The 25,829-nt window shown below is 37.6% G+C and overlaps 1 protein-coding gene across 2 annotated transcripts; it reads right to left on the bottom strand.

Annotated features, from left to right (window-relative positions):
* Nucleotides 1-1,653: 1,653 nt before the first annotated feature.
* On the bottom strand, nucleotides 1,654-25,252 carry adgrg2a (adhesion G protein-coupled receptor G2a). 2 transcript variants are annotated; one of them, XM_088072185.1, is made up of 37 exons: nucleotides 24,933-25,252; nucleotides 22,305-22,402; nucleotides 21,342-21,667; nucleotides 19,607-19,865; nucleotides 18,433-18,483; nucleotides 18,014-18,055; nucleotides 17,819-17,902; nucleotides 17,053-17,382; nucleotides 16,907-16,954; nucleotides 16,751-16,824; nucleotides 14,554-14,649; nucleotides 14,421-14,458; nucleotides 14,191-14,330; nucleotides 13,269-13,380; nucleotides 13,134-13,192; nucleotides 12,998-13,045; nucleotides 12,087-12,154; nucleotides 11,961-12,004; nucleotides 11,789-11,822; nucleotides 11,646-11,680; nucleotides 11,346-11,473; nucleotides 11,129-11,246; nucleotides 7,914-10,891; nucleotides 7,579-7,688; nucleotides 7,347-7,483; nucleotides 7,108-7,264; nucleotides 6,595-6,750; nucleotides 6,347-6,469; nucleotides 5,922-5,961; nucleotides 5,728-5,831; nucleotides 5,338-5,462; nucleotides 4,910-5,178; nucleotides 4,731-4,830; nucleotides 4,071-4,357; nucleotides 3,842-3,943; nucleotides 2,886-3,005; nucleotides 1,654-2,623 (listed from the first exon to the last, which is right to left on the bottom strand). In XM_088072185.1, coding segments are annotated over exons 1-37 (7,143 nt in total). In that variant the 5' UTR covers nucleotides 24,935-25,252; the 3' UTR covers nucleotides 1,654-2,522. The 2 variants fall into 2 exon arrangements, with proteins under 2 accessions (XP_087928311.1, XP_087928310.1); XM_088072184.1 differs by having other exon boundaries at nucleotides 24,942-25,252.
* Nucleotides 25,253-25,829: the final 577 nt, after the last annotated feature.

Below are 25,829 nucleotides of genomic sequence, written 5' to 3'. Positions count from 1 at the left end.
AAAAGTATCAAGCTGATGAAACACTGCTGAGTATATTCTCTCAGTTAAAGAGAGCCTAACATTAGTGTGAACAACAACAGTCACACTGATTAGTTATTATTTCAAGAATAATTCACATAGTTGCAGAATTCTCCATCTGCGTGACCTCTCTGCCTCTCCATTATTCACACAGCACGCTCTCTTATTTGGTTCACGTTAGAGGTCACGCTGCTCCGAGATTTGAACTCATGTAAAACTTTTAATAGCTGACTGCCGCCGGCCTCCGGGGGCTGGCCTTCACGGGCTGCAATTGAACCGGCGCTTGGTGGGCGTGAGACGCTCTGCTGAAGGTTACACAGTGCGGTGATGAGAGGGGAGTCTGCAGGGATCATACTGTAATTGGTGGGTTTCTGTTGGAAAATTTGATTAACCCTTTGAAACCTCTGCTAATATGCTTGATTTCTTTCAAAAACACGGGGTAAAGTTGCAAGTTAGGAGTTACAAAAAACTTCCTGAAATTTAGCAACAATTAAATAAATAAAAATGTTTTGTTTTTTTTAAAAAAAAAAAAAGGAGAAAAAAGAAAGAAAAAGAAGTAACAAAACATAGATAAATTAGTTAATCCTAATTCATAATAATTATTATATATATATATATATATATATATATATATATATATATATATATATATATATATATATATATATATAATGTTCTGGACATTTTCCCTATTTTTTTAAAATTATTACTTATTTATTATTAATTATTATTATAAACTTTTTATAATTTCTCAATTATTCTCTTTTTTAAGAGATTTATTTTCAGGTCACCTTCTCCTAATTTCTTGAAATTTTTGGGACATATTTTTCCCTATTGGTCAATGACTTTGTAGCCATGATTTTAAAATAAATCAAACCAATTTGCTTTAGGTTTAAATGCACGTGAAAGGCAACCAAATGCAGCACCAAAAAAGTGATGATATTCAGGGTAAAAGATGTGGAGATGTTATGTAGATGTGAAACTCAAAAAAGATGAAGTGTACGGGTAATGAGTAGTTTTAATATTTCCTCTTTCATGGCATGCACATTCTTGCACAAGGGCATGACCATATCTTCATATTGTTTATGCTTAATTAAAAATTCACTAAAATATAAACAATCCCTAGTCTAGCATCAACACTGTACTGTAGCAAAATAAAGCAATGTTTCCCGTTAATGGAGGCATACACTCTCAAATACTCTTTAAGAGATATTCATAATCAATTTATAGTAAATTAGTAACACATTTTTGTGTAAAAGGGATAGTTCAGAATTTTTAAAGTGGGTTTTTATGGGGTACTTATACATCATTAGTATATGTCAGTTGGCATGCCTCTAGTTGAAAATTTGTAAAAAGCAAAAAAAGAAAGATAAAGAAATAAAAGGAAAAACTAAAGTTATAAGAAAAACACAGCAATGACCAAGAAAGGGGGCTTAAAAAAACTAAAATAATTTTCTTACATAATTAAAGATTAGTAATTATGATCACTTTAAATATAGTTTTTCCTTAGCTTTGTTTTCTTTTATTCCTTATAAATTTTCTCCATAACTTTTTAAAAATAATTTTCTACATATACTATTTTTTTGCAGTTTGTGAAACATTTATTACCAGGTTGCTCATTGCATTTTTCCCATGTTTTCATTTTTTTTTATTTTCATTAATTGCATCAATTTTCTCAGCTACTGTTTGTAATATACTGTCTATGGATAATTAGTCAATACAACCCAACTTCCCTACTTCAAAAAGGCAGAATAATCCCTTTAAGATCGAGCAGTTTGTTTTTGGTGTGTGCACTTTTTTCTTTCAATCCACCTCATCTCTACTAAACATAGAGAAGCCCTTCAAAAAACTGCACTCTCTAGTGAACATTTAGAGGTAACAATTAGTATAGCATTGTGAAAAAACACTAGATTATCCTCATTTTCCATTTCTGTTTGTGTGAAAAAAAAACAAAATAGCTTCACAATAATCTCTACAATGTTAACAATGTTTTTTTAGGCTACTAATTAAATGCAATTTTGTATCTTTAACATGCAATCTTTCTTGCAGGCTCAAAACAATATTCCTACCATATTTAATGTTTATAGAAATAACTAAAAGCTTTGAAACAAGCTACACAAACACTGAGTCACAACTGTAACCATGAAATAATTCAGTTTTTCAGTCAGAAACACACCTTTACACCTCTCGCTGCTTACAAGTCTGTTACATTATTTCTGTGTTCATTTATTCTACTGTTAATGTAGAAAAGGCATCAAGTCACACTTGTTGCATTCAAGCAATAATCATCCTCGCTAAAGGTACTTCAGTCTTCCGTCCTTCATTACACCTGTAAAACCTTCATCTTGTGTAACACTGAGGGTTTATGTGAGCATCCACTCCTGTGATTAGTTTTTTGCATTGTTTACTCGAGATGCAGGAGATCACTAATCTCTAGCTGTGTCTCCTCGCCTCTCTCAGAGTAGATAATTGTTGTAATCATAAATGGATGCTTGACACACTTGTCAGGCCTCGCCTTGCAGTGACAGATTTCGTCTGTGGATCTCGTTGAGCAGAGTGTCACTGTTGGTGCCGTCAGATATTCCGCTGTCCGCAAACACAGAACCTGTGAGGGATCGACACAATAATATATTTTAAAGGAATACATTAGCCCCAAAATAACCAACTAACTAGAAGATGCTGATCTTTTTTACTCCATTTCGTTTCGTTTTTGGATTCTTTGTTTACCATGGAGGCATGTGAGAAAAACAAAGTTTTTTTTAAGAATTCAACATAAGTGATTAATTGATATACAAATGGTAATGTTGGGGGTGAAGCATTCCTGTCATATAACTGTTAGCAGGTCATATGTTGCAAACTAAACATACCACTACTATTGGTGCCATCACTGATAACAGAGGAGCTTCGGGAGGTGAGGTGCGGAGCTGAGGTGGTTGCCGTCGTAACCGACATATTCCTGTTGTTCTGGGTGGCTGTGCGACTCCAATCTGAAAAAAAAGTTTGTTAATTTTAAATATATCTTTTCATAATTTGCTTAAATTTTCCTTTTTCATATTAAAATCTATTAACCCTCTGAAACCTGGAACGACATCACTTTTTTGTGCTGTGTTCAGACACCTTTCACAGGTATTTAAACTTGTAAACATTGAACAAAATGGTTTTATTTCATTTCATTTTTTCAAAAACCAATTTGGCAAGAAATGCTCTGCAAATCTTTTTTTTTTTTTATTTATAATCATCATGTTTATATATTTAAAATGATGTTGCAGGTTTTTGAGCACGTTTAGGGTTTTTTGAGCATTTTTTCATGTAATGTCCTCAGGTATTTTTGTACTTTTTTTCCCTAATTTATAGCACATGTTTTGGGCCATTTCTTCTTAAATGGCTCATTGCTTTCCTCCCATGTTTTTGAAAGAAATCAAGCCAATTTGCTTAGCATATTTGCTATAATGGGGATGTTGCTGTGGATTCAGTTGAGTTGAGCAGTGTAGCCATGGATGCACAAATACCTTTAACTGGATTATTTCAATAATGAAGAAAACTAAAAATTTTACAAATCTTGGGCACGTTTTGTACCTAAAAGTAGCATTTTTTTCTGATTTCAAATATTTAGTCATGGACATTTATTTACAATGGAAACTGAAGATAAAAGTAAAAAACAAACGTGTATAGTGCATGTGTGTTCAGATAAGGAGTGCAAGTTTTAATGCAAATTTGTCAGCATGAACTTGTACTTTTCACCTCATTATGTATCTTCTCAAAGTTTGCGATAATCCAACCAATGAAATTATCAGAGGTATTAGGAACATATGTCGAGGCCCACCTGAGTTCTCAGCCAGTCGCAGTTTCCCACAGCAAAGATAAGTTCTCCACTGCCTGCGGACGTTCTCCTTCACAGCACAGTGGAAGATAAAAATAAGGAAACCTGTACAGGACAAATTACATAGTAAAAAATTACTTTTTGGGTTACATTTACATATGAATTTTTGGCAAAGAAGCATGAACTCATATCACTTGTTTTCATGTAACATTTCTACCGTCTGGAGTCTCACCTTGCAGAGAGTTGAATATAGAGAAAAGGTAAACAAAGGGTAAGTAGAGCGGTCCCCAGGCGAAGAGGGCGAACCCCCAGGTGAGGCCGAGCAGGATGATGAGGCCGGCGATGCTACGCAGATCCGTCATCACACTCCTGTTGGGAGGCTGGTTCTGAGGGTTCTGCTTCTTGATGCGGGACAGCTGGACCATGACAACGATGAAGACCACCAGGCACAGAGCGAAGATCAGGAGGAAGTAGGCCACCACGCCCACATAGAAGGCGATGTCGTTACGCAGCCAGCAGCTACAGGGGGACAGATGAAGACACAGAAAAGTTTAGACTGTGTTAACAACTTAAAGCAGCTAATCCGCTGTCCTTTGGCCCATGACCATTCTTTCCACAAAATCTTTCCACAAGTCTGTGAATCCAATTGTTACTAATACACCTTTTTGAAATAGGCCGCTCCCATATTTCTCAGTTTTAACATATTTTGTAAAGTCCTCTGAGGCAAATTGAGATTTGTAATATTGAGCTTTATAAATAAAATTGATTTGAATCTGGCAGCGATAGGACTAATCAGCATTGTGTGAACTAATTTGGTAACAGCTTGAATGTAATGGACGTTTATTTATGTAGAAGTCCCGCACTCCAGCTTAAAGATTGAGGCGTAACTTACAAGTCATCTGAAGTGCCGTCTGTGTATCTTCCATATGTGACCAGACCATAGTTGTCTTTGTCCACAGCTATTACAATGATCACAATAAGAAGAGGAATACCTGCAAGAGACCGGAGTTTTAATTAGAAGAGCAGTCTCTGAAAAAAAAGTAAATATTCAGAAACATCAGTGTTACCGACCCCAGCCTATCAGTGAGAACTTGAGCATGTATCTGCTGAGGTAAGGCGTAAACACCCGCACGATGCTCAGGTACATGTGCAGAGCCTCAAGCGCTGCCCAGGTGAATGATGTCAGCAGGAAGTAGTGCAGGAAGAAGGCCGTGCTAATGCACAGCCCGATTGCCGGGTAGAGCGCCAGCCAGCCGTCCAATAAGAAGACCAAGTTGAGGAAGAGGAGGGACAGGCAGAGCTGAACCAGGATCTTAGCAGGAATATCTCGCAGCAGTTTTCTGTATAAAAAAAGTTTGTTAGAATACCATTAGGAAAAGCATTTTACATTGTACTTTTATTTTAGCTTTAAACCACCACACATAAGTAAGATTTTTGTGGTTTGTTAAAAAAGGCTCAGATTTAAGTAGTCTTGACTTGTTAAAGACTTGGATTCTTACGGAAATGAAAGGTATGTCAGTAAGGTGACGGCGAGGAAAATGGCAGAGATTCCACAGCCGATGTAGGTGATGAACGTGAGAATCTGCGCATGCTGACGGTCAATTATTCCCTCTCTGGATAAATCCTGTGTTTAGGACAGGGCACACACATATTTACAGTGAATACACATTTCTTTTTTTAGTGTCAAAAATTGTTGTTTCTATTAGTCACTTAGACAAAAAAACATGGGAAAATACTGGTTAAGGTTGAATAATATTGAAGTTACCCATTACTTACGGTAATTTCAGTTGTTTATTGTACTCACTTTATACATGGTTTAATAGTGATTTGAAGCGCTTAAGTTATATTGTAAATTTACTACACATATACAAACAAAAATGCACACAAACCAGCAGAATGGCAAATGATGTGAGGTGGTTGCAGCTGCAGGTTGTTTCTTCCTTTGTGGCATTGACAACAAAGCAGCCGTCAGAACTCCAGCCTCCTCCGCCACCTGAACGACGGAAAAATAACAAACAGGGATATTTATACCTGCGACAATTTAACCTGCGAAACAAACTTGATCTGGCATGCATGCCCTTACCATTCTGAGTGAAGTCCCAAAATACACAGGAGGAGTTTGCCTGTGAAGCAAGAACATTTTTTTAAGAAGCATCACATAGAAAACTTTGAGCAATCTTTTGACACTGATGTTTTAACCATTTATTTAAGTCAACTTGTAGTTAACTATTATGTATATTTAATGTAACTTACAAGTGGCCTTTTATTTTATTTTACTTATCTATTTATTTTATAAATGACAAAAGGTGTTATTGTTAATAAGGTCTAATTTTGACTTGACATGGATATGAATTCATGATTTTCATACTGTAGACCATTATGTTTTAATATACATATTTAATATATGTTTTTATAATAAATAATAAAAGCAACCATTTAACAAGGATAAGTAGGTTTGTTAATAAAATAAAATGAAATAACTATTTTAGTGTGTACGAAAGATCTCACCTGTGTAGGGTTGATATTTCGGATGGTAAACTGAATGTTCTCCCTCAGGTTGCTTATAGACAGATTGGCCACACTGGCAGCCAGGATTGGACTGACAGCAGTTTGGTTATCTAATGCTGCATCCTGAACAAAAAACAAAAAAAAAAAGAGATAGTTGTTTTTTTTTTGTTTTTTTTGAAAGGTTGTGTTTAATTTATCCAGTAGCTGCTCCAAAAAGTTGAAAATGCTGCTTATTTATAATTTATCACCTGGAAGAAGGCAGACTTAGTGTAGAAGGTGAACTGGACCCTGTTGGCCTGCCTCTGCTGGTTGGGACTGAGCCCCGTGGTGAGGGAGGAGGGTAAAAATACAGACCCCAGAGCAGAGCCTGACCTCTTTGAGCGGGATCTGCCGAGGCCCCGGAGCTGCACACATAGAAAATTAAAAAATTTTCATTTTGTTTTTTCATTTCAAGGTTTGCTTGTACAAGTGTTCCCAGACAGATTTTTACTTAAACTGATTTACTGATTTTACATTTTATTTTAGTTTGTATTGTATCAAAATTCATTCTGACTCAACTATTATTATTCTTTTTTTTTTTTTTGCCTTATGAAGAAATCAGTGTGTATGATATGTACAACATGCATACTGCATGAATCTTGTTCATACCTAAGAGAAAATCAAGATAAAGTACAATGACACAAATGCTCTTAAATGACTTGGAATTGTCATATCTCTTGAAATGCAGTGAGACCAGGAGGTTAAATTCAAATCGGAGATACCTGGATATTTTCAGTGTTGAAAATGTCAACTGATGTTGTTGGGAAGTTGGTCCCATCGACTGTCCTCACTGCCAGAACCAGCGAACCTGCAGAGAGGATCTCACTGTCACCAGTGACAACAAGCTTCAGGCCCAGGACATCTACCAGCTGAATCAGCCTGTCAACAAGAAAAATATCTTCAGAAAAATCAATTGTAGGTAAATATGCGTGTCTATTGGTAAAGCTTGGGTGAGTTGTACCTGTTTGCAGATGCAGAGAGCGCCTCTGAGTCACCCTCCATCAGGTTGCTAATGACATTGAGGGTCTTTTGTCCAACTGACTGAGAGACAGTGGGGCCCTCCAGAAACTTCTCTAAGTTCTCCACCACCTGTGCAATCTGCAACATCCATCAAAACATCAAGTTTAAAAGAATTTTTCCAAAAATTCATTTTTTTTCTGATAGTACAAACTTGAGTAGATCACGAGCTTCACCTGAGAGGTGTTGAGCTGAGACGCATCCTGTGTTTGGTCCACCAGCTCATCTGCTTGGTCCTCCAGGCTTTGAGCTGTCTCTGCGATGGTTGTGGGGGTAGTTTCAGTACCTTGGCAAGCAGAATGGAAAGTTGTCAAGTGATTAATCAATTATTTGTTCATGGTGGTCAATATACTGACAAATAGATTAGTATAGCAAAGGATAAAGTTGTCAGCCAGACAGCATCAGGTTGAAATGGTGCCATTAATGACATTGTATAAGAAGTGCGAGGGTGCCTATAGGGTGGGCAGTAGCTGCCATGGACTATAAATAACTATAAAGTAACTATACATACCAGGTTTTTTTGTGGTTGTGGTGGTTTGGAGAGTTGTTGTAGAAGAAGCCGAGGAGGGCTTTGCAGTAGTAGTATCAGTCTGGGCCAGGGATGTACTCTGCATAGTTCTAGTTGTTGAAGTTGTAGTTCCAAGGGAAGTAGTTGCAGCTTTGGTTGTTAAATTAACTTCAGGTCCCTTGGTTGCCAGGTTGAAGTTTGTGGTTGAACTGCTTTCAGTTGAGCTGATGATGGCTCTGATGACAGTGGTAGCTGTGGTGGAGTTTTCATTTTTGTTGGTTGTTGTAATGTTGTGAGTCACTCCCACAGTGGTGTAATTTACAGTCTGGTTGTTAAGTGGAGCTACTGTGGGTTCAGTGGTGTTGTCGACACCAGGCGTTACATTGTCCACAGTTGAATTTTTTGTTGATATAGTTGCGTTGTTAAGGGTTACGTTAACTTGTCTAGCAGCAGTAGACACTGTTATGTTTTTGTAAGGACCAGTTGTGTTTTGTCGTGTTTCCCTGATTGGTGCAGTGGTAATGTTATCTGCAGTTGTTTCATTTTGGGATACAGTAAAAGTGGTGTAATTGGTAGAGACAGTAGTTATATTGTTCACAGTTGTGTGATTGGGAGAAGTGAGAAATGGGCTTACTGTTGCGTTGCTTGTTGTAATTGTACCATTGCGTAAGTTCATGTTGGTGTCAGCTGTAGTTACGTTGTACTCTGTTGTGAAATTGTTGGCTGCAGTTACATTGTTCACCATGGTGTGATTGGGAGAAGTTACATCAGCTCTTATTGTAGTTATATTGTTTGCTGTTGTGTGATTGTTTGATGGTGTAACTGTAATTAAATTGTACTCCTTTGTATGATTGTTTGAAGCTGTAACTGTAGTTACATTGTACTCTGTTGTATGATTGTTGGAAGCTGCAACTGTAGTTACATTGTACTCTGTTGTAAGATTGTTTGAAGCTGTAACTGTAGTTACATTGTACTCTGTTGTATGATTGTTGGAAGCTGCAACTGTAGTTACATTGTACTCTGTTGTAAGATTGTTTGACGGTGTAACTGTAGTTATGTTGTACTCTGTTGTATGATTGTTTGACGGTGTAACTGTAGTTACATTGTACTCTGTTGTATGATTGTTGGAAGCTGTAAGTGTAGTTATATTGTACTCTGTTGTATGATTGTTTGAAGCTGTAACTGTAGTTACATTGTACTCTGTTGTATGATTGTTTGAAGCTGTAACTGTAGTTACATTGTACTCTGTTGTAAGATTGTTTGACGGTGTAACTGTAGTTATATTGTACTCTGTTGTATGATTGTTTGATGGTGTAACTGTAGTTACATTGTACTCTGTTGTATGATTGTTGGAAGCTGTAACTGTTGTAACATTGTACTCTGTTGTATGATTGTTTGACGGTGTAACTGTAGTTATATTGTACTCTGTTGTATGATTATTTGACGGTGTAACTGTAGTTATATTGTACTCTGTTGTATGATTGTTTGAAGCTGTAACTGTAGTTACATTGTACTCTGTTGTATGATTGTTGGAAGCTGTAACTGTTGTAACATTGTACTCTGTTGTATGATTGTTTGACGGTGTAACTGTAGTTACATTGTACTCTGTTGTATGACTGTTTGATGGTGTAACTGTAGTTGTATTATACTCTGTTGTATGATTGTTGGAAGCTGTAACTGTAGTTACATTGTACTCTGTTGTATGATTGTTGGAAGCTGTAACTGTAGTTATATTGTACTCTGTTGTATGATTGTTTGACGGTGTTACTGTAGTTACATTGTACTCTGTTGTATGATTGTTGGAAGCTGTAACTGTTGTAACATTGTACTCTGTTGTAAGATTGTTTGAAGGTGTAACTGTAGTTATATTGTACTCTGTTGTATGATTGTTTGACGGTGTAACTGTAGTTACATTGTACTCTGTTGTATGTTTGTTGGAAGCTGTAACTGTTGTAACATTGTACTCTGTTGTATGATTGTTTGACGGTGTAACTGTAGTTACATTGTACTCTGTTGTATGACTGTTTGATGGTGTAACTGTAGTTGTATTATACTCTGTTGTATGATTGTTGGAAGTTGTAACTGTAGTTACATTGTACTCTGTTGTATGATTGTTGGAAGCTGTAACTGTAGTTACATTGTACTCTGTTGTATGACTGTTGGAAGCTGTAACTGTAGTGACATTGTACTCTGTTGTATGATTGTTCGACGGTGTAACTGTAGTTACATTGTACTCTGTTGTATGATTGTTTGATGGTGTAACTGTAGTTACATTGTACTCTGTTGTATGATTGTTAGAAGCTGTGACTGTAGTGACATTGTCCTCTGTTGTATAATAGTTTGATGTTGTAACTGTAGCTACATTGTGTACTGTTGTGTGATTGTTTGACGATGTAACTGTAGTTACATTGTACTTTGTTGTATGATTGTTTGACAATGTAACTGTAGTTACATTGTGCACTGTTGTGTGGTTGGGAAACAGTATGGTTGTGTGAGCAGCTGTACTCGTTTGAAATGTTGAGTTAAAAGGGGATAATGTTGTGAATTCTGTTGTGCTTTGGTGTGCGGTTGTGTTTTGCAGTTTTGAGTTTTCACTGGTTGTCAAGAGCGTTGTGTTATCAGAGGAAGTTGTTTTGTGTACTGTTGTCCCGTCAGAGACAGTCACAGTTGTGTTTTGTGAGATGGTTTGGAGGACAGACGGTGCTGTTGAAGACTGTGTACTGTCAACTGTTGAGAGCGAAGTTGTCATGTTGGGCTGAGCTGTATCCTGTAATGCATTTGTCAGATGAACTGTTGCAGTATTTTCAGATGTTGTGGAAGGTTGCTCAATTGTGTTGGTCGAAGATGGTGATAAGGATTCAGGTGTTGTAGTGACTTTGCTAGTGGTCGGAGTGGAAGGCTGCGTAATGCTTTTCGTGGTTGTGGAAGGCTCCGGAGGGCAGCTGTCAGTCAGAAGTACAGCCAGGCTCTCATTTACCTCACTAAAAAGCGAACACATAGCAAAATATTGAACACAGTTCAATACTTTTAACTGAAAATCAATTTTTCTCAAGTATTTTTAGGATAAAATAGTTTTATTCTTCAACTAGTAAAAACTACGAAGTATCATTTTTCCTGCCTGTGACTATAAACATCATCAGAGACATCCTTTGTTTTTCTTGTGCCAAACATGCATGTCTGCAAACCCCAAAAAACACTGGAATGTTTCATTCATTCACCATTTTAGCAGAGTGGGATCAGGCTGGCACACATCAGAAGTAAGCAGGTCACTGGCAACCCAGGTTAGGTTGGACGCCAACAGAGTACGGAGAGCCAAACCGGGCGCACCACAAACCACTGAGGACAAATACCAGTACCATCAATAGTACATGTACATAATAAACGTTTATATAAAATAGGACATAAAAGAAAAAAGACATAAACCCACAGACTCACCCATGCGTGTAAGTGGCCTTTCGTTGGTTATGTCACTGTTACTGTCAATAATTTGTTGCAAAAGTTTATTCAGGGAGCAACCATCAACAGGTCCAGACATTTCCAGTATCACCATGCAGCTGTATAACCTAGAGAGCAGCAGCAAAGGGGTTAAAACAATGTACCTAAAAGGAATACTTTAATTCCAAAATGATTATTTGTATATTATATAATATATAATATGTATTATTGATGGACACAGGATTACAAGAAAAGTAATTGTCTCTTTTAATAATGGACAACAAGGAGACATGTGCTTACCTCTGTTGTGTCCCATGGCATTCCAGATGCACACGCTGGATAAAGAAAATAATTGATGAAGCATGATTTATAGCTTTACATCAGTGTGAGAAAAAAGAAGGTTTGGGGGTTGGTGCCAAAATGTTATCAGCAGTAATATTTACCTGGTATCGCCTTAAAATACCCTGACACACTGACCTGTCAACAAAGAATGTCCACAGAAATTAATCATCAACACCAAACTTTTTCACGTTCATTTTTTAAGTTAACAGCTTAATAACTTCACAAAGCTTACATGCATGAAATGTAAGTGATTAGAGGTGGAAAGACACTTACCCTGACATTGTGGCACATGTGTGAGCTATACTGAGTCCAGACAACTGTCACATGAGGTTAGAAAGTCAGTGTATAGCACGTATATACAATAGGAAGTATTGTTAAATTATATTGCGTGCTACATACCAATTCTTGTAGAAGGTTAACATTAACAGAGGCACTGTTAATGTTGATTCTAAGGGCAAAAAACTGGCCTGAAGAGAAAAAAGGACAAGCTGACTGGAGAAGTCACCTTCTGAGATGTGTACATTTCATTTAAAGGAATAGTTCTCCGATGGCTCTCAATTGATACTCCTCCAAATTCGACCACATAGGTCTTTTGTTCAAGCAACAATTATAAGTCTTTAGGTTTATTGCTATGAAGCGACCTCTAGTGGCCGTAGTATTTACAATAGGAGCAAAGAGGGAAGTCAGGCAAAAGTATACAAAACTCTGCTAAGGCTAGGTGGATTGGTCAAACAAACACTGGACTTTCACACATGAGAGTGGTGTTCTTGTCTAGTGTAAAAGCAAAAGTCTTCACTGGGTGACTTTAAGAACATAATGCAGTATGTCATGATGTAATTGGTGCATGTCACGTGAGCTACATTACATCATGTTAAGTTAGAATCAAGCATACTTGTTCTAAACCAAACCACAATTGTTTTTTGTTGCATAAAGCTAACCACATAGTTTTAGTGCAACTGTGACCACCCGGACCATTTCACAAATTGCCACTAAAGAAATTTGCCACTCAAGGTCATATTAGCCCCAACTTTCAGTTTGGCCTTACTTTGCCGCAAAATCAGAATCGCTCAAAGTGGCTGGTGCAGCTTTCCATAGACATTGCATGACAACCCACTGCTTGGTGGAATGGGGAATAGATAGATAGATAGATAGATAGATAGATAGATTGAACAATTTCTTCACAGTTTGTACTGTATCTCATACAGTAGAGGATATGAGCCCGATATTTACAGTATATACGTAAATAATTGACTGTGCAATACAAACATATGCAGATGGGCAGAAAGACAGTGATCTGGGTGTTTTCTTACTTGCAGAGTTACAGAAAGCGGTGCAGTCACAAAAGCGAGGCGCTTCACCTGAGGCAAAGACAAACACGGTTACAGCAGCAGAGGCAGCAGTGAATTCAGGTTAAAGATAAAGGGTGTCTGTGTTTTTGATACTCACTGCTGCAGGAGTCTGTCTTAGCCTGTGGAGCTGGGTTGGAGTCGGGCTCTATGAGGGAGCTGAGTAAATAAACACTGATAAGATACAGAGCGTGAACACATGTACAGATATATTCTCATAGAAAAACTGACTCACCATGTAAGCTCTGAGTGTTTGTTTGCCCGACAGATTTCATCCAGGGAGGATGTGGACGTGCACCTCACAAAGCCGCCACTGGAGGACTCCACATCTTCACAAACATCCCGACCTGTGGGGAACAAAATCAACATGAGTAAGCTAATTTGTGTTAAGGTTAGGCATGTTGGTGTGAGTCATGAGTTATGACAGCAAGGTTCCTCACATGTAAAGAAATACAAACGTGTGTGTGTGTGTGTGTGTGTGTGGGTGTGTGTTTTTATGTGATTGTACTTCTTTCTTTGTAAGGTACAGTTTATTTAGGCCTTGAAAGTGGGGATATTATTTAGATTTAAGTTAAGATTAAGGCTGCAAAAGCCCAAGGTGACATCTTCAGATGGTAGATTTTATACAAACAACAGTCCAAAAATCTAAAGCTATTAAATTTACTGTCATTTATGTCAAAGAAAATAATCAAATTTTCATATTTAAAAAAGATGAAATCAGCAAATGTCATTGATAATTTGATATATCATCTAACATTTTGTGTGTTTCTTAACTGTTCATAATTACAAAGGTATGCCTTTGTTTATAAATATTTGTGATGTAAAAAAAACAACAAAAAAAACAACTACAATATAAAATTATGTTGAAAGCTGTCAGTTTGAAGTGATGCCACATTTTAAGTTCATTCATGAGCTGACGTCTGGATCTTGTATCTTGGATCTTGAACACACACACAAATACAGAAGTGCTTGTGCAAATGTCTAAAACACCAACAAAAATATGCACTCACATATTGTACATAGACACACAAACATTTACTGAGTGAAACTGTTGGTGCAATTTTAACTAGTGCTGCAATGATTAGTCAATTAAGCAGTGGTATGTGTGTGTTTTTGTGCACGTATGAAGGTCAACTGTGTGATTGAAAAATGCTCACCGACTCTCTCCACCTCTCCTGTGATTCTGGCTTGTATTTGTTCGTCTCCAGCTTGCTGCAGTGCAGAGACTCCAGCCCGCTGCAGTTCACACGCTGAGACAGCGTGGCTGAGCTGCAACAGCACAGCGCAGGTTGTTTGTCTGGAAACAAAGTATTCACACCACTGTGAGGAGGTGCAATCTAATATATATGTAGGAGTGAACACAAAATACTCACTGACATGCTGTTACCTTATATTACTTTTCGCACTGCAGTTCACCTGGACTGCCTATAAAGAGAGAGAGAAAAGTTCTAGTTGTTTGCTTGCCTTGTAGGAGAAATTTCATTCTGAAAAGTGAAAGGGTGTTTTTGGGACAGACTGACCTGAAGTCGTCTGTCATCCTGACAGAAATCTATAAAGCCTGTTACACTTTGCGCAGCATCACCTCCGTCACTGTGACAACCAAACGCACTTGACACCTGAGTGAAAGATGGAGAGACAGAGGCAGACACATGCTGATACTGCGTGGGAGGTGATGAGAGCTGAACATATACAGTTCAAATATGAGGACAGTGACAAATATTTTGTTGTGCACTAGAGTACATCCACATCAGATGAACTTTGCAGAAAGTGTCGCCCTTTTTATACACAGTTCCCAAATTTTAGGAGACCAGGACGTACAGGAGAAATGAAAATAAGTTAAAGCTACTATGTGCTGAGTTTTGATGCAATTATAGTATCTTACTGATGGCTTAAAGGAGTAGTTCACCTCAAAATATTAAAAATATTTATTTTTCCTCTTACTTGAAGTACTATTCATCAGTCTATCTTGATTTAGTGTGGGGTGCCAACTGTTGCAGATATTGGCGGTAGAGATGTCTGCCTTCTCTCCAATATAATGGAATTAGATGGCACTCAGCTTGTAGTGCTCAAAGAGCCAAAAGAATAAATTTTAAAAACTAAACAGCAATGCCTCTTTACAAAAATCATGACCCAGTTACTCAAGATAACCTACAGACCTCATTGTAAGCAGTTTAGTGTAGGAACGATTTTCTTTTTACTGAACTCCACCAGTCACATCTAGCACCACTGAGCTAGCTAACATGACAGCTAACATGACAGCTCTGCGGTCACTGTGGGAAACCGGTGTTTGCTTCCCACCTGAATGTGATAGTTTTTTTCTACATCTAACCATGTGCCTCCTTCCTCAAATCATAATCATCTGTGCCAGCATGTGTTTTTGTTGACGTCTCGACAGCTATTGCCATGTGCTTGTGTTGTGTAAACATAACCACGTGCAGCGTAATCCCACCATGTGCTTGTGTTGTCATCATGGTAACGGATCCTGGAAGCATTAGTACTGAACACACCTGGAGCGTGATATGTCAACGCAGAATCCATTGCAAAGTGGCAATATGTGATGACTTGGTATGAGAATGTGTTGGCCCAGCCAAGGAGGACGCACTTAATTTTTACATCTCACACATGAGCACGACCATATCATCCACTAGTAGATAAACACTTCTTTTTGCACTGTGACATGGTTGGTAGGTGTAGTTCAGCATAAAGGAAATAGATTTACAGCTTGTCATTGCAGGAAACATTGTTACATAACCTTTGAGACAAGCCTCAACTTAACTGTGCATGCATGCACTTATGTCATTGTTGTGATGCGGTTCTTAAACAAACAGAACTGCATGAATGAAAGTCACTGTCAGCTCAGTTGTGGTACAAAGTATGCTACTTCTTTGAGAACAGAGACAGCTGAAAACACAGAAATAAATAAATAATAAATCATAAACTGTAAGGTGGTTGCTAAAAAGGTACAACCTGTATTAACCTTAAAAAGTAATTTTGTAGGCCTAGACTAGAAAAATAAAACAACAGATAAAGTCATGATAAAAATTCAAAATGTCCAAGTTAAGGTATATGACTTGGGAAGTTAAAATTATGGTACCATTATCTTGTTAGGTTGGGCCAAACTCTCCCTAACCCGTCTGTCCGTGCTGGAATAGGGATCCCTCCTCAGTTGCTTTTCCTGAAGTTTCTACAATTTATTTTCCCCGTTATAGGGATTTTTTGGGGGAGTTTTTCCTCAGTCATTCTGAGGGATGTCGTATGCTGTAAAGCACTCAGAGGCAAATTGTAATTTGTGATGATGGGCTTTATAAATAAAATTGACTTGACTTGTATGTAACACGAGGTGAGCAACTGATATACAGACAGTCATTTGTAGCTTGAAATATAAACATAACACATAATATGGAAAAGACATAATGCACATTAAAATACTGGAAAGTGAGAGGGAGGGACTGACTGTAAAAGGTCAGTGAGTTGACATGTTGACACATCATCCAGGATCACACAGCAACAGATACTTGACAGTCCAAATCAAAATTAATTTCAGGTGCCTCACAGGGTTGGAATGCACCGTTCCTACAGCTAATCTTGTGCTGGCAAGACTTGTTTGTGACAAGGTGGCATTTAAAGCTATTAGGTGCATGACACGCGGAAGGAGTGGAGACTGAAAGGTACATGAGAATCCCGACAAAGTGGATGAAAAAATATTGTCACTCTCACCAAGTTGTGAACATCTTGTTCAGTCTTACTGACGCCTTGGGTCTCCACACTTATCAGCATCCAGAAGTAAGCATCTGCAGAAAGAAATGAAGTTGTATAAGGCTGCAAATATGCCAAAATAAAACACTGAGTTGACAAAAGATGGGTGTTTCTTACTGTTATTGGAACAGAGTTGGCTGATGTCACAATTTACTAATGGTGACCCTAAAAGAAAAGAGGCAACGTGTTTCTTTTTAAACATCAGTCATATAAAGTCTCTAATTATCCACCCACACAAAAATACACAAAAATATCAGACTAACCTGATGTTTTTCTAGGCTTGGTTTGGTCAGCGAGCAGAGTTATAATTGGAGAAGTGTGGGTACTGGCTGACACCTGATAGGCCGAGCTGGGATCAGACGCAGCAGTGAAGGGCAGGACTGTGGTGTGCGTCCAGTCATTTGTTGGCAAATTTGTACTGGAAGCTGTGGTTGGGTTGACTGGGATTAGTGTCGTCAGTGGGTTCACATTTGTTGAGGATGATTTCTCGATGGCGGATGGAATTTTTTCTGTGATGTGATTAACTGACGGTGTCGCTGATGGAGGCTCTGTTTGGTAGCTGTTGACTGTGGTGCCACCAGTGGTTGTTGAAACTAAAAAATAAAATACACACATTAGCCACATATTAACTTGTATTCGGGTAAAATAGTTTACAAGACATTTTAAGGATAAATCGGGTTTTAAACTGAATTTCTGTTGCTTTATGTCATCACTGGCATCATAACGTTATTATAATTAACTGTAAGTATGGACCGTAAAAATAGTCTCAAAATCTCTGAAATTATCCTTAGATTGCAGATACCTTGTTTATTATAACTGATACAACAACAAAACTACAAAAGCAGGGCCAAATGATTGCCAGTACTACAAGAAGCAGGGCTAAAATGAAAATAACCTTAAATTGCTGTTACTTTATACATTAAATTACATTACATTTTGATCATTTTTGTCAGAAACGATGGCCAAAACTGCAAAAGGAATACTTTAGACCATTTACTGACATGATGTGATTCAGCCCTCATGACTCACCTCTGACTGTTGGCGTCTGGTTGCTCATGTAAGTGACAGGCGTTACCATGACAGGACTTGAGGTAGTTGTGTTTGAAGGCATTTCTTGGAAGAGAAAGAAGAAGGATGTTAAGTTAGAATTGGAAGGAAGCGCTGTAATTGAGATAATTAGAGGCGGTACATCATGAATTATGACTGTGTCAAACAGCTGCTTACCAGGCGGAGGCGTGAATGACCGTCCAAATCCAGGTCTGAACACTGAAACAGTGAATGTAAATTAAGTTTTACTATTTTTCTCTGCTGTTCAGCAGTGTTTACTTCTATTTTAAATTCAATCTGTCTTTCTTGTTATTTCTATCAAAAAAATATCTTAACAGTAGTAGCTTAAAATCATGTCAAGTTTTCAAATTTTTTTCTTCCTAACTCTCTTTAACTTTGGATTTCTTAAAAAGCAAATTTAGGTGTCAAGAAGCTAAAAAAAACCAAAAAAAACCCAATTTTAATATTCAATTTAACAGAATGTCTCCTATCTCCTTCTTTGTCCTCTCGACATACAGGCACATACAAATTTAACTTCACATTCAGAAAGATACACATAACATGCATGTGACTGTGTAAGTCACGTGAATACACACCATCAGTTATGCTTCTGTGAGTACGTGCTCCACGTCTCAACCGTCTGTGGTCTACAAGTAACATAAAAACATGCAACATTCAACATCCAACATGCTCTGAAACATGCACAACTAAGAGAAGAAGACACCACTGAAGTGCCACTATTATGTTATGCGTTCTGCATGCACTATTTTTGCTTTAAATTGTTATTGCAAAAGGGACATTTTATGTTTAAAAACAAGCTGGAGAGATTATTCTAGTACAGTGATACTCAATTTATGGCCAGCGGGCCAAATCTGGCCCCCAATACAGTGCTAGGCCCCCCATCACTGGAAATTGTTTTGTTCTTTTGTTATGTACTTTCAGTATAAATTAGGTGTCATAGTGCATAAAACAGCATTAAGATAGAGCTTGCTTATTCAAAAAAGTGCCGGTGGGATCACTCACACCCCCTGACAGAGGTCCTACCTAGGCCCCTAATGTCCTAAAATCCTAGAAATGTACTAAATCCTTGAATTGTCCTGAAATCCCAGAAATGTCTTGAAATCCCAGAAATGTCCTAAAATTTTAGAAATGTCCAAAATCATAGAAACATTTTAAAATCCAGAAATGTCCTAAAATCCTAGAAATGTCCTAAAATCCCCAAAATGTCCTGAAATCCTAGAATTGTTCTAAAATTCAAGAAAGTATCCTAAAATCCTAGAAATGCCCTAAGTCCTAGAAATGTCCTTAAGTTCTAGAATCATCCTAAAGTACAAGAAATTTCCTAAAATCCAAGAAAAGTCTTAAAATCTCAAATGTTGATGTTCTGAAATCCTAGAAAAATCCTAAAATCCTAGGAACTTGAAAAAATTCTAGAAATTTCCTAAAATCCCCAGTATTTGCTAAAATCCTAGAATCATCCCAAAGCTCTAGAAATGTCCCAAAATCCTTGAAACTAATTCTACCAAAATCTTAGAATTATGTATGTGGTTGCTGCCATTGGCCCCTGGCCTTCTGCTATTTTGCAAAAGTGGCCCCAAATCAAAGCCAGTTGAGTATCACTGATCTAATAAAACACACAAACTGCAAACATGCCATGCTACATTTTAGCTTGAATGCAACAAGTCAGGAAAGTAGTTCATGCAAAAGATCTCAGTTTGAACATCTACAACCGAGATCAGTCATGTAAAAACGAGCTCATGCATGTCTCACCACACAGAAGGCTGGGGTCTCTCTGACTGGCCCTGGGACTGGTCACGCCCCAATACTGAGAGTTCCAGCCAATCACAGTGCCATCCTCACAGGGCCCATGGTCGCGCACATCTGCCCACATGCGGAACAGGTACAGCTCCACCTCCGCGGTCACGGCACCTGCCGGCTGGTGTCTGGGACGGCAGCCCAGCCAGAGGGAACCCTTGTTGGGGATGGCGTTAGCGATGACGATCCTCTCTGCCACCATTTCCCCATCAACCTGAGAGTGGAAGCTGTCAATATTAGCAGTAGCATTTTCTGAATTGGCAGAATATGAATAGCATGCTCCAGGGATGGCGCTTCTCTGTAGGCCGATGAAGAAGTTAGCTTGACGGTGGTTCCCTCGGCAAAAAGCCTATGGGGTTTTTCCACTGGATTTTGGATTATTGGAAAAAAAGGTTTGTGAAACGTTTTTCTCGGCATGATTATCTTACAAATTAACACCACTTTCAGGATTTTTGAAGTAATGCTAGGCTCTAAACAAACAACACTACAGTCGCATGACTTTACTGGACCACAATGAGGCTTTACAGCCATATTCAGCGTGGCTCAGTGAAATGACTTTCTGTATTCTCATTTAGCCACTTGTTAGCAGCAGTAGAGCTTTAAAGTTTGCAAGTGGGATATTTACTGATGTATTTTATGTCATAGAACAAACTGTGAAAGTCTCTGAAGCTTGTGTTGACCAAAGACCTAATTTCAGGCATCTTAACAAAAACATTTAAAAAAATATTGACTTCAAGACGAGGGAACCAGGATGCTAAAATGATACCTCATTTGCAGGTTTAAGGTTTAAAGTTTAAATAAAAATGGTGTTTCTATTAAATTGTTGTGATTAGCTTTGCCAGCATAACGCCAGAAAGCAAACCATTTGCAAACTACTGGACAAAGCCAGGGGAAGCTGTCAACTCCAGCATTAGCATCTGACTTGCTAAAATTTGAATAGGAATTCATTTTATCTGAGCAGTGCAGTATCTTTTTTTATTTATGGTACTCCACTGTGAAAGTCTACACAGCTTCACTGCACATACTTCTGCGTGCCTGCCTGTCTAAACAGTTTCTATTACAATGCATTGTTTTGTCTTTCATTCCAAACCTCACCCACAATATTTGGCATTTGAGCAACTTATTGAGGCGTGTAAATAATCTGTTTTTTTGTGTGTGGACCTCACGGCACACTCAGAGGTCAAAGCACATTGACTCAAGTGCTTAACTTATGTACAAATTTGAGGTACTTTAATTGAGTATTCAAATCTGATGCTACTTTATACTTTTACTCCTCAACATCTCAGAGAGTAAATATTGTATGTTTTGCTTGATTTACATAGTAATCCAATGGTATTCCTAAATTAACAAATAATACAAGAAAATTCACTGAAAATGGTTTTTAAAAAAAGAAAAAATGAAATGGCCTAAAATATAAATGTAATTGAATATATAATAAATACAAATTTATTTTACTAATTATTTTCTAATATTTTTCCCCTTTTAAAAAAAATAATAATAATTTCTTGCAATTTGCGGGATCAAGTTGCTTGTTTCTTTTTTCTGAAAGGCATCCGAATGCAAGAAACTGATGTAAATCCAGGTTTCAAAGGGCAGATGCAGTACTTTTACTTGTAATGGAGTGTTTTACCGATGTAACTAATGTAAACACTTCTGCTATCACTGGGTATATAAGCACACAAAGTCTTACCTCCAGGCTGAAAGAGTTTTGCCACATGTCTCTCCTCAGACACACCCTGTGCCAGTGTGTTGGGGACAGCCGTACAGGAAATCTGTGACGGACCTTTAGCAGCCACACATACAGCACCTCCTCATCCCCCTCCAGAGCCAGGACAGGTCTGGGTGCGTGGCCCAACTTGTAAGAGAAGGCCACCCAGGCTCCAGGGACCACCACACGGATGTCAACACACAAAGTCATCTGAGTGAGCGGGGGCATGGTGGCCGTGTCCTGCAGGGTCCAGTGGTCTTCACAGCCATTCAACACTGCCTTAGTGTCTCCCATGAAATGGCCAAGTTCTGGAAAAGAAATGCAGATTGAGAGTTTTAATGCATCACAGAGCTGAACTGGAAGCTGATGATCTCAGTTTTCTTGTGCTCATTTGAATAGAGGCCTTTCACAAGCTATTTAACCTTCTGAAACTGGAGCAAATTGGTTTGATTTGTTTAAAAAAAATGTGTAAAACTATTTTTTATTATTTTTTTGTAGACACAAGTTATGGGAAGTTGTGGGAACAAAGAAAATTATTTTTTGCACACCATGAAATAACTGGTGTGCTCGACATGTAAAAAATATCTCCTTACTGAACACTAGGGAATCTGTGCTTATCGAATTTGACAAAACAAAATGTTGCAATGTTTGCTAATGCAGTATCACAAAATAAAAAGGTGCCAAATCTGTTCACCTAAAATATATCAAAAAAGGTCTATACAGCAAACGCACAATGAGAAGCCAATAATAAGCACAAGCAGTCCATTTTAACAGACTCATTTTAATAAGACCGATTTGCAAAAATACAATTCTTTTTAAGTAGCATAAAAACAGGGATTACTAATCGTTAAAGAAAACTAGAATGGGCTACTGTATATGGTACATTGACACCATTTATTTTTTGACTGATTCAGTGATAAACAAGCTTGCAGTCCTGTGAGTTACCTTCAGGTGGAGAGGCTGTCGTCAATGTGAGCCAGACAACAAGGAGGAAACAATGTGTCCATCTCCACCGTCCTCCAAAGTAAAAGCCATGCATCCTCCTGGAAACACAATTTCATTACAAGCTTTGTAATTGAGAACATTTCTCATCCTTCCTCGCATGCAACCTGTGTTTCTGGATGTAGATATGATCACAGTGTATCATTGTTCAGCTGTAGGATTACACAGAAATTCTCCTTTACAGCCAGTAAACTAAAACGCTGTGATATTATTCGTGTCTTTGTCTCCATTCACAGATTGACTGCAGGGCAGGGGTGGACACAGCAGATGGGGTTACGCGTCACTGCATTCACACCTTCATAAATTAAGCTACAGGTTATTGTTGCCTGTGGCGCCTGTCTGTTGTTGATACAGCTCAGTCTATGCTTGTAAAATGTTGATAATAACGTATCCCACACTGGATGATCCATTTTGTGAAATAAATATGCAGTATCAAGTGTTATAAAGAAGAAGGAAGACATTTATGTTGGTTAATCCCCCGTCCTCCTTAATAAAGCAGCATTATTTAATTTTTTTAGCCACTGGCAAACTAAAAATACAAAATTGATACAACACTAATTATGCATATATATCTGTTGCACATTGTAACATCACACATAAATTTTGTATTTTTAATGTAAATGCAAGTTTTATACATTGCATTGTTGTACAAGGTACATTATATTTCACACACTTTACATACTAAGCACATTATACATATTTATAATTTTAAATATTCACCTTCAAGTAATGATTGTTTATTACTGTATTTCTTTTTTATTTTATATTTATAAACACTTTAAATACTCAGAACATTAAACATATTTATAATATAATAATAATAATAATTTAATGCACTTGACATACTCGAGCATTGTACATATTTATAATATTAAAATGTTCATATTGTGCTAATTGTTTATTAATTTATTTCGTTTCCTTTTTTAAACTTTACATACTCAGCATATTATACAAGCACATACATTTTTAAATATTTGCATACTAGTGGTAGGTTTTTTACTGTCACTGTATTTTTTTTTAAATTATTTTATACTGTCGACACTTAGTACAGGTACTTATCCTTTTACTTACTATGATTCTCTATGCTTGGCAGCAGAGCGACTGTAACAAACCACAATTTCCCCCCAGGGATCAATAAAGTATTTCTGATTCTGATATATTAAAGCTGGGATAGGCAGTTTTCTGGGGAAGACAAAAACAAAGCCCAGATGATGAGATTTCACTTCATAATTTACCATATTGTTTACCACATTGTTTTCAAGTCATTTATCTTCTTTTTATTGTGTAAAACACTTTGGTAAAGTTATTTTTAAAGTTGTGTTGCACTCCTGTAGGCCTATTTTATCTATCTATTTATTTTGTATTTGTCACTCGTTGCTGTATGTATTTTAACATTTAGGACATTGAGTTTACCTGCAATTAAATGCGCTATCTAAATAGAATTCCCTTTCCTATAAGAACATGTTGAATAGTGATTAATAATTTAGACTTTTTAACAATTTAAAAATTTGTATACATTTTTTTCAAATTACATTAATGCACATATTCCAGTCCTTTATTCTTTCCTTTTAAATTTTCTACTTTCTCTTCTGTTTTTTTCATAAGCAATAGTGGTGAAAACCAAGCATCTGTGACTCTTGTGCACTCACAGTATCAATTATCCTTTAATAGCCTTTCAGAAGTAAAACTAGGCTATTTGGCTCAGCTGATGATGATGATTAGATGCTTCCTTTTTCCTAACATACTGCTCCTTTTTTGTCAAGTCCTATTTTTAACCCGCACACCAATTAATGGAAGTTATCACATCTGTACACATACATCTATACACGTAAGTGTTGCAGAGTGTGACTGATTGTGCTGTAATAACAGGGAGTGCCTGCAATTACACAGGACCTTATTAAAAAATGTTGATCTACAAGGTTTGCCTTGTGAGGCGCAAGCACCACTACGTCAAATAATACGCACAAATAAAACAAACAATCATTACTTTTTGTAAGTTTAGTTGTCTATTAATGTTGATCTATATCATTCTTTTGTTTCCAGATGTATCTACACTTATCTGAAACCTTTAATACAGGATGGATCAAGAGATTAAAGCTTTTAGTGTGGACATTTGTTTACTTTCACACAAGCAAATATAATAACACATGTTCTTTGGCTATTTTCTGGGAAAAACAAGTTTAATTGTGATTCAAAAATTCAAATTGCATAAAGCTGTTTAAGGGAATCATACATGTAAAACTGCATGTATCTGCATGGATGTGATGTCAGGAAAGGAAACAGTAACTGTTCAAGCCTGGAGGCTACACAGGAGCCGAACTGTTGTTTTCATAGCCAATCTCAAGTTCCCATAGTCTGGCTTTCTATATTTAAACTTAGATGAGTGTGAAGACATTTCAAGATTGTTTGGGACTCTTTATTAATCCTAATCTTGACCTTTTTAATATGCATCATCCACAGACTGTCATACATCACATTTGACAGTCAAAGTATGAATATTATCAAGTTATTTTCTTTCTGTTGGTTTAAATTTAGCTGAAATAACAATCTGAAAAGTGTAAAAAGTCTTACATTTCTTACCTGATGCTTTTCAAAAGCATCTGCAGAGTCTGTGTGGGTTTATGTGTGTGAACGTGTGTGCATACGCACACGTTTCTTCATCTTGCCCGTGTTACGGTTCATCTGTCCATCATGAGTCCAAAGTATCTCTCACAACTTCTCTCGTCTGTTGCTCCCTCCTCCCGTCTCTGTCCTCAGCCGCTCTCCCCTGTATCTCCAGTAGCCACCTGTCTCTTACAAAAGAGCATCATCTGAAGCATCAGGTGTTTGTGTGTGTGTGTGTGTGTGTGTGTGTGTGTGTGTGAGAGAGAGAGAGAGAGAGAGAGAGAGAGAGAGAGAGAGAGAGAGAGTGTGTGTGTCGAGGTGCATTCAGCAAATCAGTATTTTTGAAATGTGAGTAGACAGTAGACGAAATGATGACACACCCACACCGAGGAGGAGGAGAGAGGAAGAGACGGAGATAATTAAGTGTTGAACAGTCTATCTATCTATCTATCTATCTATCTATCTATCTATCTATCTATCTGTGTTGTTTTCTATCTCAGTGTGACTGGAGGGCAGCAGCTGGTATTACAGGATGCAGGACCAGACAGTTCCTGGACAGGGTATTAACCTTTATGTGGTGTGTGTATTTTGTGTGTCTGTCTGTGTGCATGCATGAGTGTGTGTGTGTGTGTGTGTGTGTGTGTGTGTGTGTGTGTGTGTGTGTGTGTGTGTGTGTGTCCACAAAAAAGGTGTGCGTGTTGCAGCAAATTGCAAAAACAGGCAAAAAAATTACACAGTAGGCTAAGTATGAAATGTTAGATTCAGGTGGACAAACCAGTCAGACATCTTCCCTCGCTCTCTCAAACACACACACACACACACACACACACACACACACACACACACACACACACACACACACAC

Source organism: Plectropomus leopardus, chromosome 21 (assembly GCF_026936395.1).
Source record: "Plectropomus leopardus strain MGB_pleo_1.0 chromosome 21, ASM2693639v1, whole genome shotgun sequence".
Lineage (NCBI taxonomy): Eukaryota > Metazoa > Chordata > Actinopteri > Perciformes > Serranidae > Plectropomus > Plectropomus leopardus.
Note: the sequence above shows the minus strand (reverse complement) of the source record. Positions and strands in the feature narration are given on the sequence as shown.